Below are 16,389 nucleotides of genomic sequence, written 5' to 3'. Positions count from 1 at the left end.
ACCCAAGCTTGCCTTAAATATGCCTAAAGCAATTTGTGCCTGCAAAGTCACCATCAAAAATGCCAAAACTGACAACACGAATGCAGATCATTCACTGAATGTATTTCAGTTTAGATGTCAATCACTGTTTCCGTTTTCTAAAAAGGACAATCAGTATAAGATCACCAAACTAATACAGTAAGTTATAGAAAGTTTATGAACCATATGACACATTTTCCTGCTCAGATAAATGTACTAGAGGGCAATGTTCTGTCATTATGTTCTCCAATACAAGCAAATGTCCCATATCAGTTTACTCTTGATTCTGCACTGTTCTACACGTTTGATTAATTTCTGAATGATTGCATGTTAATTCTTAAACTACTGAGTGCTTTTAGTGAGACTCAGTTGTTTCAGCTTTTTCTGTGGGTGGTGTACACGTTCTACACATTTACCACAGGGTAGCAGTTAAGTGTAAGAAGCAATGCAGTTATAGAAATTACACTTCCAACATTGCACGCACACAAGTTTTCTCATTACAATTCCTATGTGAAGCCTCTGCCTGCATGCATGACTGCAGCAAGCATTTGTATCTGTGGATGCTTTAAAAAATGTTTCTGCAATCATTTTAAGAAAAGTCACTGTGCCAGCGGGTAACTTCCTGTCTTCGGTGAGAGCTTGCTAGCAAACCACAGGAGTCATGTGACAGAGGAAGTGTGCGACTCTTCGTGTTCACTTTTGTGCAGATCCTCGTTTCGATTCAACCTATCACCACATTGTGTCTTTTTCAGTGGCTGTGTTGAAATTCTTCTTTTTAAAACACATGCAGGAACTAAAAAGAGGAAGAGTGGCAAGGGGAAGAAAGTGAACGGAGGCGTGATGGACTCTACAGATGAGAGCTGCAGTCAGGCCACGCCAGCAAATGATGGTGAGTTCAGAGGAGATTTTGTGTATTTAAGTGCAACAGTTTAAAAAATGTAACTTCAATGAAGTTAATGTGTATTTACATTGTTAACAAAAGGTGAGAATTTCAGATTTTGTAAATGGTGTGTTTAGCTGTACTAACTAAGCTTGCATGCTGCATTACTCATACTCTTCTGTACTTGTGTCATCCAGCTTATCCGGTGCGATGCACTGAGGAAGCACTTCTTCCTTTCTTCACAGATGAGAGTCTGCAGGCCACCATGGATGCCCCTCGCTCACCTGCCTCCCCAAGTGTCCCATCATCTCTCCCAGAACTTAGACTGGTCCTGCTGGGTCGGAAGGGAGCTGGCAAAAGTGCTGCAGGCAATACAATCCTAGGAGGTGTAGGAGGATTTGAGAGCGGGAGGCCTACGGAGGAGTGTGTGAAAAGGCGGGGTGATGTCGGGGGGAGAAAAGTTACGGTGGTGGACACACCTGGATGGGAGTGGTACTACTCTCTGAATCGCACACCCAACTGGGTGAAAAGAGAAACACTGCGTAGCATGTCGCTCTGTCCTCCTGGACCTCATGCTGTGCTGCTAGTTGTTCGGTCCTGTGCTTCCATCCCAGATGACTACATCAGGGAGATAGAGGAGCACCTGGAGCCTCTAGGAGAAGGGGTGTGGGACCATACTCTGGTGCTGTTCACCAGAGGAGATGAACTAGGTCTGGGAACCATGGAGCAGCGAATTCTTTCCAGTGGCTCAGGACTACAAAAACTCCTCCAGAAGTGTGGCGGCAGATACCATGTTGTGAATAACCGCAACAAAGGAGATGGGACACAAGTGAAAGAGTTGATAAGGAAGCTGGAGATGATGGTCATTGGAATGAAGGATGGACAGAATTACTTAGGACTCCATAATAATCTTTTGCTGGGCCTGGAGGCAGATGGAAGGAGGAGAGCCAGAGAGAGGAGGAAGAAGCAGAGGCAGATGGAGGCGCAGATGCAGAGGGGGACAATCAAAGCTGCTTTAATGAGTAAGTTTTTTCATTGTTTCATACTATGTCTATGACATCATGACGGGCTCATACAACAAAGCCCTTTGAAGACAGCCACAGTGGAGAACCCACAAATGGTCTGAATTAAACTTTTCACGATAACATCAAGTTGTCCTTATGTATTGAGTTTTGAATAGTGACTATTTTACCCGCCCCTAAAGTTTTAAGCATATTTTTTAAAACAACTTAAATGTTTTTCTTAGAAAACAAATGGGAATGTTGGTCAATGGTAAAGAAGACCCATTGCTCACGACCCATTCTCCAAAGGGATATAGTCACGCTTAGGATTTATTTAATACTTTAGCCTCTAATTACTTCTGCTGTTGCTGTGCATCAAGTCACTTGTTTCAAAATTTTAGCAGTCAGTAAGTGAGGGGCCATGTCATCTACTGATGTTGGTCCACTGTGTTTTCTGATGTACCGAGAAGGAGGGTCTAAGGCAGGGGTGTCAAACTCATTTTGGCTCGGGGGCCACATTCAACCCGTCTGATCTCAACTGGGCCGGACCAGTAGCGTAAAGGCAAAACAACAGCTTTATTCTTGTTTTTTTACCCAATTGGAAAACATGCCTCAACCAACATGGTAGCCGAATCATTTCTAATTACACGTTTATTCAAAGAGGCCAATGGATCTTAAATGAAATTAATTTCACTTTAAAAAATATTGGTTTATTCAATTTTATACAGATTGAATATTTTAAATCTGACACTGAAGCAATCCTTATAATAAATTCAAGAGGGGCTACAGAAAAAAATGAAACATCTTCCTAAAAGGTAAATGTCCAAACAATGACAAAATTACACTAAATTAAACTTGCAAACATTTGTGAACAGAGTTTGGAGTTAACCTCCTTTCTCTCCTGAAACTTCACAAGACCGTCAATATCAGGATTCAAATCAGAAACACATTTGCAGAAACATATTTACTGTCATTCAAGTGTGCAAAACACAATGAAATGTCCATTATTATTATCATTCATTATTATAAGAATCTTTTTCTGGTTTCTGCCTGAATTTTGTGGCAACACCTGCCTTCTTCCTGACCTTTGATGGAAGCGCCATCAGTGACCAAAATTACTTCATGTGACCAGCTCACTTCAACATTGTCCGGCACAGTAACTAGAGAGCTGACTATGTCATCAGTTGTTGTTGTGTCCATCAATTCAAGAAACTCCACTGTGACATCTCTTCATCACCTCTAATAAACATGCACAGCTGTACATATCTGTGATGTTGGTGCTTTCATCAATAGTGACTGAAAATACAATAAATGACTAGATTCCTTCATATGGCTGCCCATGTTTCCTCAGAGATGTTGGATCTGATCGTAATTCTTGACAGACTCATGTTTAAGGTCGACTGCTTTTTGGGAACAAGACTTCTGCAGCCTGCAGCATTTTTCAATAAGTTCACCATCAGAAAATGATTTGGATGTTTGCTCCAACTTGTCTGCAATGAGGTAGCTAGGTGTCACTGCTCCATCACTGACGTCACGGCTGCAGTAAATCCAGATGGTTATTTATCGGTCCAGCTAATAGTTGCTAAATCTATTTTTTCTTAACTGCAAATGGTGAAACTTTTCTTTGTGGAGAGTCTAATAGTGGGGCTGAATGGTATGTTCTTGGAGAACCTGTTGATGACATACCAAGCATGCAGGTTTGCATTCAGCTCTGTGAACAAATGAAACGCTTTCAATTTTCCTGGAAAGCTCAGGACTTCACTTCAACCTTTTTTTTTCTTTTTGACAACATTTTGGTTATTAGGGTGTCACTACTGATCATCCTTCAGTGGTGAGGCTCACAGGGAACCAAACTACTGCCTACCCAGAAACAGAGCTGTTAGGTTTCGTTTTTGGCAAATGCAGAGTTATGTTGTTTCAACTGTTAAGGCCCGGACACACAGGGACAAATTTCGTGTGATATTCGCCGACGTTTAACGCCTCGTGACTAAACAAAGGGCACCAATGTGAGTGTGCACACCAACGCGAAAAACGCCACGCATAAAAGCGTCACTTTTTAAAAAACGCCTCGGGTTCGTCTTTTTGGTTTGACGCGCCACGTCAAAAACTATACGACCAATGAGAATGGCGCTTTTGCACACGTGTCTGGAGCTTCTGAAGTTACAGTAAAACACAACTTGGGGGCGCTCAAACACAAAACTGTCTTGCTGAGTACACATACGTCACGGCAAAGAAGATATACGCCAAGTATAGCGTCTACACTGCCGCGAAGAAATAAGACGAAAAAGATGCACTCACTGACGGACATTCTAAAATATCCCCGAAAGCGCCCATGATACTTTTTCAGCTCTTGTACCAGTCGATAAAACTCCCCATGTTCTTCTCTTCCCGTAACTATGGGATGTACCCAAAATCGACGTCTTTTCCGCCGTCTTTCATCATTCTACAGAACAATAATTTCTTCATCGCTGGAACTGGAGCTAGAGCTACTGGTGTTGGAAATATTCATGTTTTCTTTGTTTGATTCTGACAAGCGCGTAAATACTTGCTCTCTTCTTCTGAATGAAAAGCGACTTTGAGAATCGTAAAGTTGCGCAGCGCCACCTTGTGTACAGGGGGTATTTCTGTTTTACATTAAGCGCCATCTAACATCAGGGAATGAAATTGCATGTTCGCTTGGCTCATCGTCAGCGAAAATCGCCTGGGTGTGAACAAAAAAAACGTGGCGAAAAACGCTGGCGAAAAACGCTAGCGAATATTCGTCCCGGTGTGTACGGGCCTTTAAGCTTTTCCCTTTGCTCCCCCTAGTGGGGGAATTGCACATTTCGGTTATTTCTTTAAAAAATCATAACTCGCCACAGGAATGGACTAGAAACTTGCTTTCTTTTTTAAACATTCTTGTGATTTTTACTCTTCATGTGTTGGCCGGAGGCAAGGGATGCCCAGTTTAGCTTAGTCTGTTTAGTTTAGTTTAGCCATTGCCTATTGAATTCTATGACTTTATGTTCTTTATGATTTCATGTTCTTAAACAATTACCGTATGAAGCTCATTGAGATGACTATGGTTTTAATATTGGGCTACATTGATAAAATGGAATTTAATTGAAATAAAATTGAATTAAAAGAAAATCCACATTCAATCCAGTCATTTAGCATAACTTGTAGAGCACTTCATGCTGCTCTCTGCTAACAAGGTGTATGGAGATGTTAATTTTAATTTCCAGGAGGACTTGTTCTGTAACCACACTGCCAAAGGCACCAAAAGGTGGTTCAATTACTGTTGTGTTATTTTCTTTTGCTGGCCAGCAAAGTCACCTGACCTGAACACGAAGAACTTTTGTCATAAGAGAGAGCAGACCAACAATGCAACAATGATCTGAAGTTACCTGTCAAAAAAGCCCGGGCTTCCATTATACAAATGCAGTTGCTGAGGAGTTGGTCAGTGCCACAGAGTTTTAATTAAGTTATTTATGCTAATTGAGGCTCAAGCAAGTACCATGGAAATTAAACTATATATGCAGTAAGTAAAGTTGGTTTCTTTTGTTTTTCCTGCAGATGATGGTCCTCAAGGTTCTGAACTTGATGCCCACCAGTCTTTCTCCAAAGCTCTTCGTCGCCTCCCAGAAATCCGATTGGTTCTCCTGGGGGAACGGGAAACAGGAAAGAGTACCGCTGGGAACACCATCCTCGGAAAACTGGGCCTCTTTCAAGCAGCAACAGCAACAGAGGAGTGTGTTCGTCAGCAGGCAGAGGTGGCCATGCGCCTGGTGACTTTGGTGGACACACCAGGTTGGGAAGCTGGGGTTGCTGGTGCCACACAGGAGAGGATCAAGAGAGAGATTGTGTGCAGTGTGGCTTTGTGCCCTCCTGGTCCTCATGCGCTGCTACTGACTCTGAGAGTGGACACCCTGGTGACAACAGGACACATTAGGGAGCACCTGGAGCTTCTGGGAGAGGGTGTTTGGAGGCACACAATCCTGCTGTTCACCCACAGCGATCAGTTGCGACACGGGGTGGATATCGAGCAACACATCCAGGGTGGGGGCCGGGATCTTCAGTGGCTGCTGGAGAAGTGCAGGGGCAGGTATCATGTCCTCAGTGGTGGAGAAGGAGGAGGAAGAGGAGGCTCTGCCAACGTGCATGGGCTCCTGGAGAAAGTGGAGAAGATGGCCACCAAGAACAGATGTGAGGCATTCTCTGGTTTGGTTCAGGAAGTGAGGGATTTAAGCCAACGGAGGAATGAAAAGTTCAACCAGCGCCTCAAGGAGATGACAGAAAAGATGCTTCGCCAGGAGGCAGAGTTGAAGAAAATGAGAGAAAGGGAGGTGAAGAGCATGCGGTGGTTTTTCGACCGAAAGAAAAAAGTCAAGTCCCCAGGTAAGGCGGACATTCAGCGAGAGGAAGAAGAAGAAGATGACGACAAGAGGGTATGTGGAACGAAGAATGACATCTGCGAACTCGAGGAGAGGATGAGATGGCTGACAGAAGACAGAGAAAGAGAAATTCAGGATCTGAGCCTGGAAAATGAGAGAACCCACATCGCTCTAAATCAGAGTCAACAGGAAAAACACAGGATGACGCTGAACCTGGAGCTGAAAGATAGAGAGATTGAGGAGTTAAAAGAGAGGACGGAGGAGCAGCAGCTCAAGCTCCTGGATCTTGAACGTACCTGTGTGAAACAGGAACATCTGAGAAAACAAAAGGAGGAAGAAAGGAGAAAACAAACGGAAAAGCTGACAGAAATTGTGGAGCTGCTCAAAAAAGAGAAAACAGATTTGACCAAAAAGCTGGAATCCTTGGAAACAAAGTTGGAGCAGAATAAGATACTCAATGATGAACGTCTTGAGAGAAAAGAGCAAGAAAAAAACAGAGAAATGGCTGAAAGGGAGGAAAAACTGAAACAAGAGATGAATGCAAAATTACTTCAAAAGGATGAGGAGCAAGAAGGACTGAAAAAGAAAGCCTCAGATGAAAAGCAAAAAATTCTAGAAGATATGAAACTACAGGAAAAGAGAAAACTTGAGAAGATGAAACTGCAGTATGACAAAGAGATGGATGACAGAGACACCCAAATGACAGCTATGAAGCAGCAACATCAAGAGGAGATGGTCAGAAGTATGACTCGAATTGAAAAACTTATGGAGGCACAGAAAGCTGAGCAGCAGGAAAATAAAGACAAATTAAAAGAAAAAGCAGCTGAAATGGAAAAAATGAAACTGGAACTGGAACAAAGATTTAAGATCCTCCAACAAGAACAGCAGAGGGAGATGGCAGAGCTGAAGGAACAGTTTCAAAAGGAAAACTCTGAACATGTGGAGGCAAAAGCAAGAGAAGTGGCTGCATTGGAACAGAAGCATCTTCTACATATTGAAGCAAAACAGCTGGAGAACGACAAAGAGAAGGAGATGATTCATCTCAACTACAAAAATGACAAAGAAGAGGTTATCCTAATGAAAAACAGAGAGATAGAAGCTTTAAAATTGAAGCAACAAGAAGAAATAAAAGCAAAAAATGAAATGCTTAAGGCAAGAGAAGCTGAACGCCAGGAGGAAGTGGTTAAATCGATAAAACAGAGAGATGAGGATGTTGCAAGGGTCAAAGAGCTGTGTGCCGAAAAATTAAGAGGCTTGGAGCAAGACAGGCAAAGAGATACAGAAGACCTGAAACAACAGCTCGCAAAACAAACAAGTGAACATCTGCAGGAAAGACAAAGACTGATAAGTGACTTGCAACAAAAGCATGCAGAAGAAATGGAAGAGATAAAGCTGGAAAGGACACATTTGCTGCACAAACTGAAGCAGAGCGAAATGCTGACACAGGAATTGAGAGGTCAACTTCAAACAGAAATGGAGAAGAGGGTCAAAGAGAGTATGGCATACAAGACGGAAATGGAGCAAAAGACGGAGGATAAAGACAGAGAGATTGCAGCAATGAAAGAATGTATCAAAGACATGAGAGTCAAAATGCTGCAAAGGGAAGAAAGAGAGAAAGATCTTCAGAACAATACTCAAGCAGTCGATCGAGAGCTAAAAGACAAAGAAAAAATCATCGAGGAGATGAAGCAAGAGCTGCGAGAAAAGATGGAGAAAGAATGTGCTCTTTTGGATCACAGGAGATGCATGGAAAACAATCTAGAGGAAAAGAAAAGAGAGGTGGAAGAAATGAAGGAGCTACTTAAAGAGCTGGAGGAAAAGCTGCAGAAGATAAAAGAAGAAAATGACAGAAATGACTCCAACCGAAAGAAGCAAATGCAGCAAATTCTGGAAGAAAACAGCAGAGAGACCGAAAAGTTAAAGCAGCACATAAAGGCCACTAATGAGATCCTGCAAAGAAAAGAGGAGGAGATTAAACTAAACCAGAAGAAAGAGGCAGATGAACGACAAACTGAAGAAGTAAAACAGCAGCTAATAAACAGCATGGAGAAAAAACTAAAAGAGAAAGATCAAGAGATTGAAAGTCTCAAGCAGAAGGCTGCTTTACAGGAGAGCAGATGTTGGGAAGAGTTGAAGAAGAAAGATGAGAAGGAAGCAAATGAGATCAACAAGCTGATCTCAGTCATTGACAAAAAGACAAAAGAAGTTAATCAAGCTCAAAGTCTTCTTGCACAGGCAAATAGTGAGATTGACGAGTTGAAAAACCTGTGTGAAAACCACTCTGACAAAATAAAAGAGCTGAGGGAGAGCAACGAAAAAACTACTGCCCAAATTATTGAGTTGCAGCAAAATCATGCAGAGTGGGAAAAGATAAAAGATGCGGAAATAGTTGAAAAACTGAAGGAAAAAGACAGAGCACTTGAAAACTTGAGGCAAAAAGACAAACAGAACGAAAACGAGATAAGTCATCTGAGGCTGTTAATCGAGCAAACAAAAACAGAGCTGAAGGAGCTCACCAACAAAATGGACAAAGAGATGACCAGCATGATAGAGGAGTATGAAAAGGAGATTGCCAGAAAAAATGATGAAAAACATGCCCTCCAGAGAGAGAAGGATACAAAGATATTTCATTTGGAGGAGGAAAACCGGAAAAATGTTCAGGTCGCTAATGAGAAATATGAAGAAAGCCAAAAGATCGTAAAAGAACTGCTGGAACAAAATGAGAAAATGAAAAAAGAAGCAGACAACTTTAGAATGAAGTGTGAGAAGCTGAAGAAGCAGAGTGAAGATGAGGTTCAGGCACAGCTGAGGGAAAGTGAGGAAAAACTGCAAAAAATGGAAGATATTGTTCAAAGAAAGGAGTCTGAGATTTGGACAGCAAAGGAAACCATTGAAAAGCTACAAGCAGAGTTAGAAAGAATGAAAGATGAAAAAGAGACAGATATGAATGAGCTGAGAAGGCACTTTGACGGTGAGGATCAGAAGAGAGGCACATCTGATGAGATCAACAAAGAATTAATGAGACGAGAGCAAGCAGTTGAAGACAGGAATCAAGATCTGAGTAGGTATGAAGAAGAACTTAAAAAAAGCAAAAAGGATCTACATGGAAAAGAGGAAAAACTTGTTCAGATGCAAATGCAGTTGAAAGCTCAAAAGCAAACGCTTCAAGAGCTCCAGGTTTCCCTGGAGATGCGAGAAAAAGAGCAAGAGGAAAAAGATAAATACGAGCAAGACGTGAACCTACGAGCGCAAAATGTGGAAAAAATGGAAAAAAAGCTGGAGAGCTTACTTAATGGTTTAGAGAGTAAACAGAGAGAACTCAACTCTCACGGGCAAGATCTTCAGAAGAAAGTCAAAGAACTGAAAAACCAAGAGAAGGAGTTAAAAGATCGGGAGTGCCTCCTGAAAAATGAAGAGCAAGAGCTGCTCAGCTGGAAGTCGGAACTGCAGGTCCAGAACAAGCATGTGAGCTGCACGATGCAGGAGCTGGGAGGGATGCACAGAGACCTGGCTTTGCTGAAGGAGGAACTTCATGTCAAAGAGACAAACTTGAAGGAGTCACTCAAAAAAATGAGCGTTTGGGAGAAGAATCTCAGGGAACGGGAGGAAGAGTTGGACGGCAGAGGAAGATGCAGCATGGATGATGATTTGGATTCTGTTTATCTGCCAGCTGCAGAGAACTCACAAGGTCACCTCACTCTGATGTACCAAGAGGTCAGTGGGACAGAAGGAAAAGGAGAGGATGGAGAAGGTATCACAGATGAAAGAATGAAACAAGAATCGCCAGCTGTAGAGAGCAACAGCTGTCACGTTGAAACACTGCAGGAAGCGGAGAAGTCTGAAAAAAGTAGAGGAAGATTTAATTTGATTCCTGGGAGTTCCAAAGACAACACAAACCACTTAGAGCTGGAGTTAAGGGTGATGCTTTTGGGGGAGACCTGGTCTAACAGATCCTTTACAGGACTCAATATGCTAGGAGGAGAAGCATCCAACGTAGATGGTTCCTCACTCAGGCCTTGGAGAGGTCAAATAGCTGGGAGACGCCTGGTCATTGCAGAACCACACGGTCTAAGGTGGCGAGACGGACCCGAAATGATTAGCTCATCTCAGAGCAAGATCGTTCTGGACTGCTTCTCACGCTGCCACCCAGATGTAATCTTCCTCCTCGTGCCTGCCTTCCTCACCTGCACACAGAAGTACAGAAGAGCTGTGGAGGAGCACATGAGCATGCTCGGGGAGCACATGTGGCCTAGGACTCTGGTTCTTTTCACATGGGGGGAACTTCTAGGGGAAAGTGCAGAGCAGCACATCCTGAGGAACGGGGATCTGGCGGGGCTGGTGGAGAAGTGTGAGGGGCGGTATCATGTACTGACCAGCAGGAGAGACAACTGCAGGATTGAAGCATTATTTGAGAAAGTTGACCATTTAGTAGCTCTAAATAGTAAAAGGTCGTTTTTTTGAAGCTACAATGACTATAGTAGAATTTAACAAAAAACAATCATGTCTTTCTTTGTGTGTGTGTGAAAAAATCTGAACAATAAAATTACATTCAAGTGGAGAATTTCTCACTTTCTAATTACTTAAACACAAAATTGCATACAAAAAGACAGAAATAAAATTTGCTTCAGCATTTAAAAAAACAGAAATTTAAGATTTTACATAGCAACAGACAAAATAATTGAAACATACTCAACATATATAATATCGTGTTTAGTGCTTTCAGTCAGCTAATATTTATCTATCTATCTATCTATCTATCTATCTATCTATCTATCTATCTATCTATCTATCTATCTATCTATCTATCTATCTATCTATCTATCTATCTATCTATCTATCTATCTATCTATCTATCTATCTATCTATCTATCTATCTATCTATCTATCTATCTATCTATCTATCTATCTATCTATCTATCTATCTATCTATCTATCTATCTATCTATCTATCTATCTATCATGTAAATATATATATTATGATTTCACATGTACAAAAATTGCATTAAGCCACATCTATCCTTTTTTCTGTAGCATTTCATACTTTTCCCACAAGATGGCGACCTTGAGTCAGTGTAGATTTTACTCCCAGGGCAGCAAAGGCATCACGGCTGCAAGTCAAAGATAATAAGGAGTTGATGGTGAGAGTATGATGAAGCTAGTCAGAAATGTTTTAACCACATTTGACCACTTTCTGTGTGATGGTTACTTTTTAAAAGCCAGAAGACACAAAGCCCGACTCACAGGCCTGCGCTTCATCTTGACTTGAGGCATTTCAGGAGAAACCGCTGTGCAATTATGAGCCCAGGGGGCCTCCTGCTCTCTCTGAGAGGATCCCTGCTTTGACAAGTAAATTATGACTCTTGATGAGAGGACCGTCGCTTTTTCAGAAAGCAATCTTTTTGACAGCCGGGAAAAAGCGGGCTGCTCCATGCAGCATTTTCCATCATCTACAAAAAGCACACTCAACATCCCACACAAACACTGGTGTGCAATCATCAGGTTGATAATTATAGTGTGTGAGTGCTGGTCTGGATCTAACATGGCAGAAAAGTTTTTTTTTCTTTCTTCCTCCTCTCATAATCTGTCCATTGAGTGTGTGCTGCTTTGGAAAAAAGATGAGAGGGTGTTCTGTCAAGATGGATCTCTTGCTCCTTTGATCATCTCTGCAGGGTAGATCTGTTTTCAAAGCATTTCAAAATATATTAAAAAAAATAAAACTATCAAACTCCAGTTAATGTTGATGTAATTTTTATACACTTCAAATAATGATTTCAATTCACTCTTAAAGGAAAGCATACACGTTTTTTTTTTTTTTTACTATTTTATGTCATTCAACATAAATTGTACTCATTATCAAATATATTTGACTGTAATTTCAGGGATATAAATACTTCTTTTTTTAATTAGCAGCTCAGCAAAAGAAACTTTACAGTCAGTAGCTTAAATAATTTATTGAAAAATGGTAAAACACTTCTCCATCATGGTCCCAAAACCACCACCTGTATATACATGTATATAGTTCTAAATTACACACACACAAAAAACACTGATAGTTAAAACAAAACTTAAGAAGGGCTTAATATAACGTAATCAGTGAGAATATGGAGAAAATATGGAATCCTGCAAACTTGAACATCAACTGTGAGGTATGGAGGTGGCAGTATCATGTTGAGAGGCTGTATAGGTGCAGGAAGGGCTGGATTTACTTTAAGAAAAAGTTTTCTTGAGAATGAAAACAGATAAATGTATTCTTTTATAATTTGGAAACTGTATTCAAAGAGAGAAATAACAAGGCAAAGGCCAACTTTGACAAAGACTAAAATCAACACAGTGAACACCATACGTTTTGAAGAATAGCATTCAGTAGCCTACAATTTTTCTAAAGGGGGGTATAAAAATACCTACAACCACTGTTATGTTGAACTTCATAATGTGGTTCAGTAACGTCCATCAAACCCACACTCACCAAGTGAGAGGTGTGATCTGCCACTCCACAGATGTGCTCATCTTACCACAGTGCTGTGGTGCTTAATTTCACCACACTTTGTCCATTGTTTTCCATTAGAGAGGTAGAGGTAGTATGTTGGTCAGTTATAACTCACAAATTCAAAATGGGATCCACTATTTTTATGCATAGTGCAAAAAATAAATAAAGATACCATGAATTACAGGTTAAAGGGGCAAAAAGACTTAAACTTTTGGCTAAAAAGAAATTATCTATGTTTTGTAAATGTTTTGTAGAAGTAAATACTTGTTTTCTGTGAAATATATGCTAGTTTTTTTTTAAGCTGAGGCCCGGGTTTCAACACAACCTTACAGTCATTTCCATGAAAAGAAGTATTAAAGTTCCCCTCAGGACAACTTATTTACTAACTTATTTTTTGAAAAGAAATTAAAAAGTATAGTAAGCCCGCCCCCTATGTCCCATCATCTATCTGTGTACACGATCTCCTGGTACCGTACAATCGCTCACAACCCTTTAAATAACATTACCAGTGCAACAAAAATGGTGAGCAATATTAAAGCTATCCATCTGGTTAGTTTTGAGCCAGATGACATAAACAAAGACATTAATGCATTTGTTTATCTACAGGTGGATGAATGGGAAACGGAGCAGGGAGACTTTGGCCTGCCCATTTATACTTGCTGTCACAAAAGGGAGTTTTTTTTTTCATCTGCGCCAGATTCATCCTGATTTAAATAAAGAAATACTGAGAAATGCAGTTTCAATCTTACATTCCTTTGTAAATGTCCTCCATCATTAGAAAAATACCAAAAGAACATGTTAAAAACACCATTTTTATCAGAGTGGGACTTTAATAGGAAAAAGCAGTTTAAAGAGGAGTAATTCATGAAATGCAACTCAAATTCAAGCAAATGTTACATTAAATTCAGAATTCTCTTAAGCGCTGGTATTATGTTGAAGCCATGTTTTCATGGTGTCTGTGATTTTCAAAGGGAAAAACCTGCAACCTCCGTATAACCTTACTTTGGTGTTAAACAAAGTAAATCAAATAATAGTAACTCTAAATTAACGCACCCAAGCAAAAGATTCAGTGGGACTGAAACAAACTGTCAAATTGATGTGATAAATAACTTAAATTTCAGATTTTAACATATAATTTGGTTACAGTTGGTTATCTAGCATACTACTTTTGTTTTTTCATCTCAAGACCATTCAAGTCAATAAGGTCCAAACTGCAACGGTAAGTTCAGACGGGACTTGTTGGTTCAGACGGGCCCTGCCATACTCAGCGGCACCAACAGTGACGCATGAAACCACTTCTTGGCTCTCATTTTGGTTTTTGCTGGAATTAGTTCAGATTAAAGCAAGAGTGTAATGTTAATTTATCTTTATTTTGAGCCTTTTAAGGTTTTGCTTGAGGCTTTTTGGGAAATGTGAATGGGACTGCATTTACATGTAGCACAATAGACGGGAGCTGCACAGTCAATCACTTCTACAAACATTGGAAACAAAAATTACTGGGCTGTGTTAAAACACAAGTTAATGGATTGACTGATTTCTATTAAGGTCTGTGCACTCTCATTTGAATAATGGTCTTTCCTGCACTGCTTTTTCTTTTCAGCACTTGACCCGGGACGGAAATAAATGTGATTTTGCTTTAACACTTCCATTAATATTCAAGTGGTTTTAATACTCCAGGTTTAAGTCAGATTTGTTGTCATTAGCACGGCGGCCTGCTGCTGCTTGATAATAAATGACTGCACACTCACTGTCAGAAAAAAGCAACATTGCATCATAACCAGTGACAGGGGAATAGTGCACTGAGAAGTTGAAACAAAAATGATTAATCAGTCTGAAATGCTCAAGGATAATTAAATGAAGAAAATGTCTCAATTACCTGTTTTACCTTGAAAGTAATTATTTTGGTGATGGTGGAAAGTTATTTTGATTTCTGCACTTTGGACAAAAAGAGAAAGATCGTCATCAGAAAGGCAGATATTAAGACGATCATGGTTGCAAAGGTCAGGTTCGACCTCTTGAGGATGAGGATTTATATTGAACCTGATGGACCATGAGGAGTTCCCAGACTGCTTCCTAGCACCCGCCACAGATGAGCAGCTCAGTCACTCAGTGAGGGGTTGCAGTTGACAGATGCTCTTTGAATTAGCGGCTTCCCTTCAGCCAGTTATTTAAAGACCGATGCTCCAACTGAAGTTCTCCAAGAAACTTTGACCGAAATAGTCCAAAGGAGAACCACAAGAGCACAAAATGTTCCTTCTTTGCCAAAGAGGAGATCAGAAAAACGAAAAAAAAACCCACTTGAACTGTTAGTGTAAAATCTTATTCTATTAAAGAAACTAACTAAACAAAACAAGATCTAAAGATTTGTCACATCAAACCACAGCTGTATTAGGCTTCATTTTAGTTTTCCTGATGTAGAAGCATTGACTGTATTTGAGAACTGGACCGAGTGAGTGTGACGTCCCCCTTAGAAAATAGTTTTACTTCTGGTTCCAACTAAATTAAGTCATTTCAGTCACCATTTTTTCACAATAAGAACGCCGTCATGTTGGAGCCAGACAAGATCACTAAGCAGGGATTGGTCAGAATCATTCTGAATCATCGTTTCTGTGGAATCACTCTTTCCTTTCAGCAGTAAGCTTTTCGAAAGTCCCATACCACTTGAAAGTGGGCACTGGAGAATCTATCAATCAAATGTTTTCAACGTTTTGTGTGTTTGTTGTAGCTCCACGGTGCCCCTCTAAATTATTGGCTTCATAGTTTGAGTTTTTGCTTCTCCTGTCAAATGTTGGGGTGTCCTTGGGCAAGACACGGAACACATATTCGTCCTTGGCAAACAGATTTATGCAGAATATTTGCCCCACCATTGCTGTGTGAACGTGAGAAGGTTTAAGTGTGTGATTAGATGTGAAGCAGGATAAAAGAGTGCTGAAACTGAGAAAAAGCAGTTTATAAAATACTGAGAATGTTATTAAAATATGTGTCTATGTTATTAGAATGTTAATAAAAGATATATACTAGCATGAGTTTATAATGAGAATCACATAAAGGCTTTAACTACCAATACAAATGCACAACACGAGTATCTGCACACTATTTCCCATTCAGAACTACAAAAAATGAACAAGCATCTTGAGGTGTGGGAATTCTGAAACTGTACTTTCATAGAATATTATTTTAAAATAATTTTTGACCAGATTATTTAAGAAATAACGACATGGAAACTGTGTTTCTTCTTCAGTTTTCCTCTTAGAATCCTTTTTTATCATCTCCTCCATTCCTGCCTCCTGAAGAAGGAGGGGGAGCCACAGCGAGGAAGAAGAAACGATGCTGCAGATGATAAATCCCCCTCTGGACCACATACTTTCTGGCTGAGCGCGTCCAGTGGGCCACAGCCAGGTCCTGGAATCTAGCTAATGAGACACACCCCCTGAGGGCACCATGCCTGCCTATTGGCTGAGAGGCTTACAGAAGCCCAGATGATTGGCTGATTGAATCCTGAGTGAGCAGCTGTCAGAGTTTGTTGGAAATCAGTCTTCTGCTATTCATATTCATGGTTGCGCAGAGTGAAAAAAAAATACAAAAAAATGTATAAAATAAAATTAGTTTAAAGAAGCAAAGACATCATGC

The 16,389-nt window shown here is 40.5% G+C and overlaps 1 protein-coding gene across 2 annotated transcripts; it reads left to right on the top strand.

Annotated features, from left to right (window-relative positions):
* The first annotated feature begins 670 nt into the window (after window positions 1-670).
* On the top strand, window positions 671-10,830 carry LOC101173662 (trichohyalin). 2 transcript variants are annotated; one of them, XM_011487585.3, is made up of 3 exons: window positions 671-907; window positions 1,144-1,920; window positions 5,455-10,830. In XM_011487585.3, the coding sequence occupies exons 1-3, from the start codon at window positions 859-861 to the stop codon at window positions 10,731-10,733; spliced, it is 6,105 nt and encodes a 2,034-aa protein (XP_011485887.2). In that variant the 5' UTR covers window positions 671-858; the 3' UTR covers window positions 10,734-10,830. The 2 variants fall into 2 exon arrangements, with proteins under 2 accessions (XP_011485887.2, XP_020567369.1); XM_020711710.2 differs by having other exon boundaries at window positions 1,096-1,920.
* The last annotated feature ends 5,559 nt before the right edge of the window (window positions 10,831-16,389 follow it).

This window comes from Oryzias latipes, chromosome 18, assembly GCF_002234675.1.
Source record: "Oryzias latipes chromosome 18, ASM223467v1".
NCBI classification, from domain to species: domain Eukaryota; kingdom Metazoa; phylum Chordata; class Actinopteri; order Beloniformes; family Adrianichthyidae; genus Oryzias; species Oryzias latipes.
This window is presented reverse-complemented; position numbering and strand designations above follow the sequence as displayed.

Bases quoted from the DNA above. Each gene is read 5' to 3' on its own strand.
- LOC101173662 (XM_020711710.2), top strand. From the start codon at position 859: ATGGACTCTACAGATGAGAGCTGCAGTCAGGCCACGCCAGCAAATGAT. The intron at 908-1,095 runs GTGAGTTCAGAG...TGTGTCATCCAG, and splicing joins GGCCACGCCAGCAAATGATG to CTTATCCGGTGCGATGCACT. The intron at 1,921-5,454 runs GTAAGTTTTTTC...TTTTTCCTGCAG, and splicing joins AATCAAAGCTGCTTTAATGA to ATGATGGTCCTCAAGGTTCT.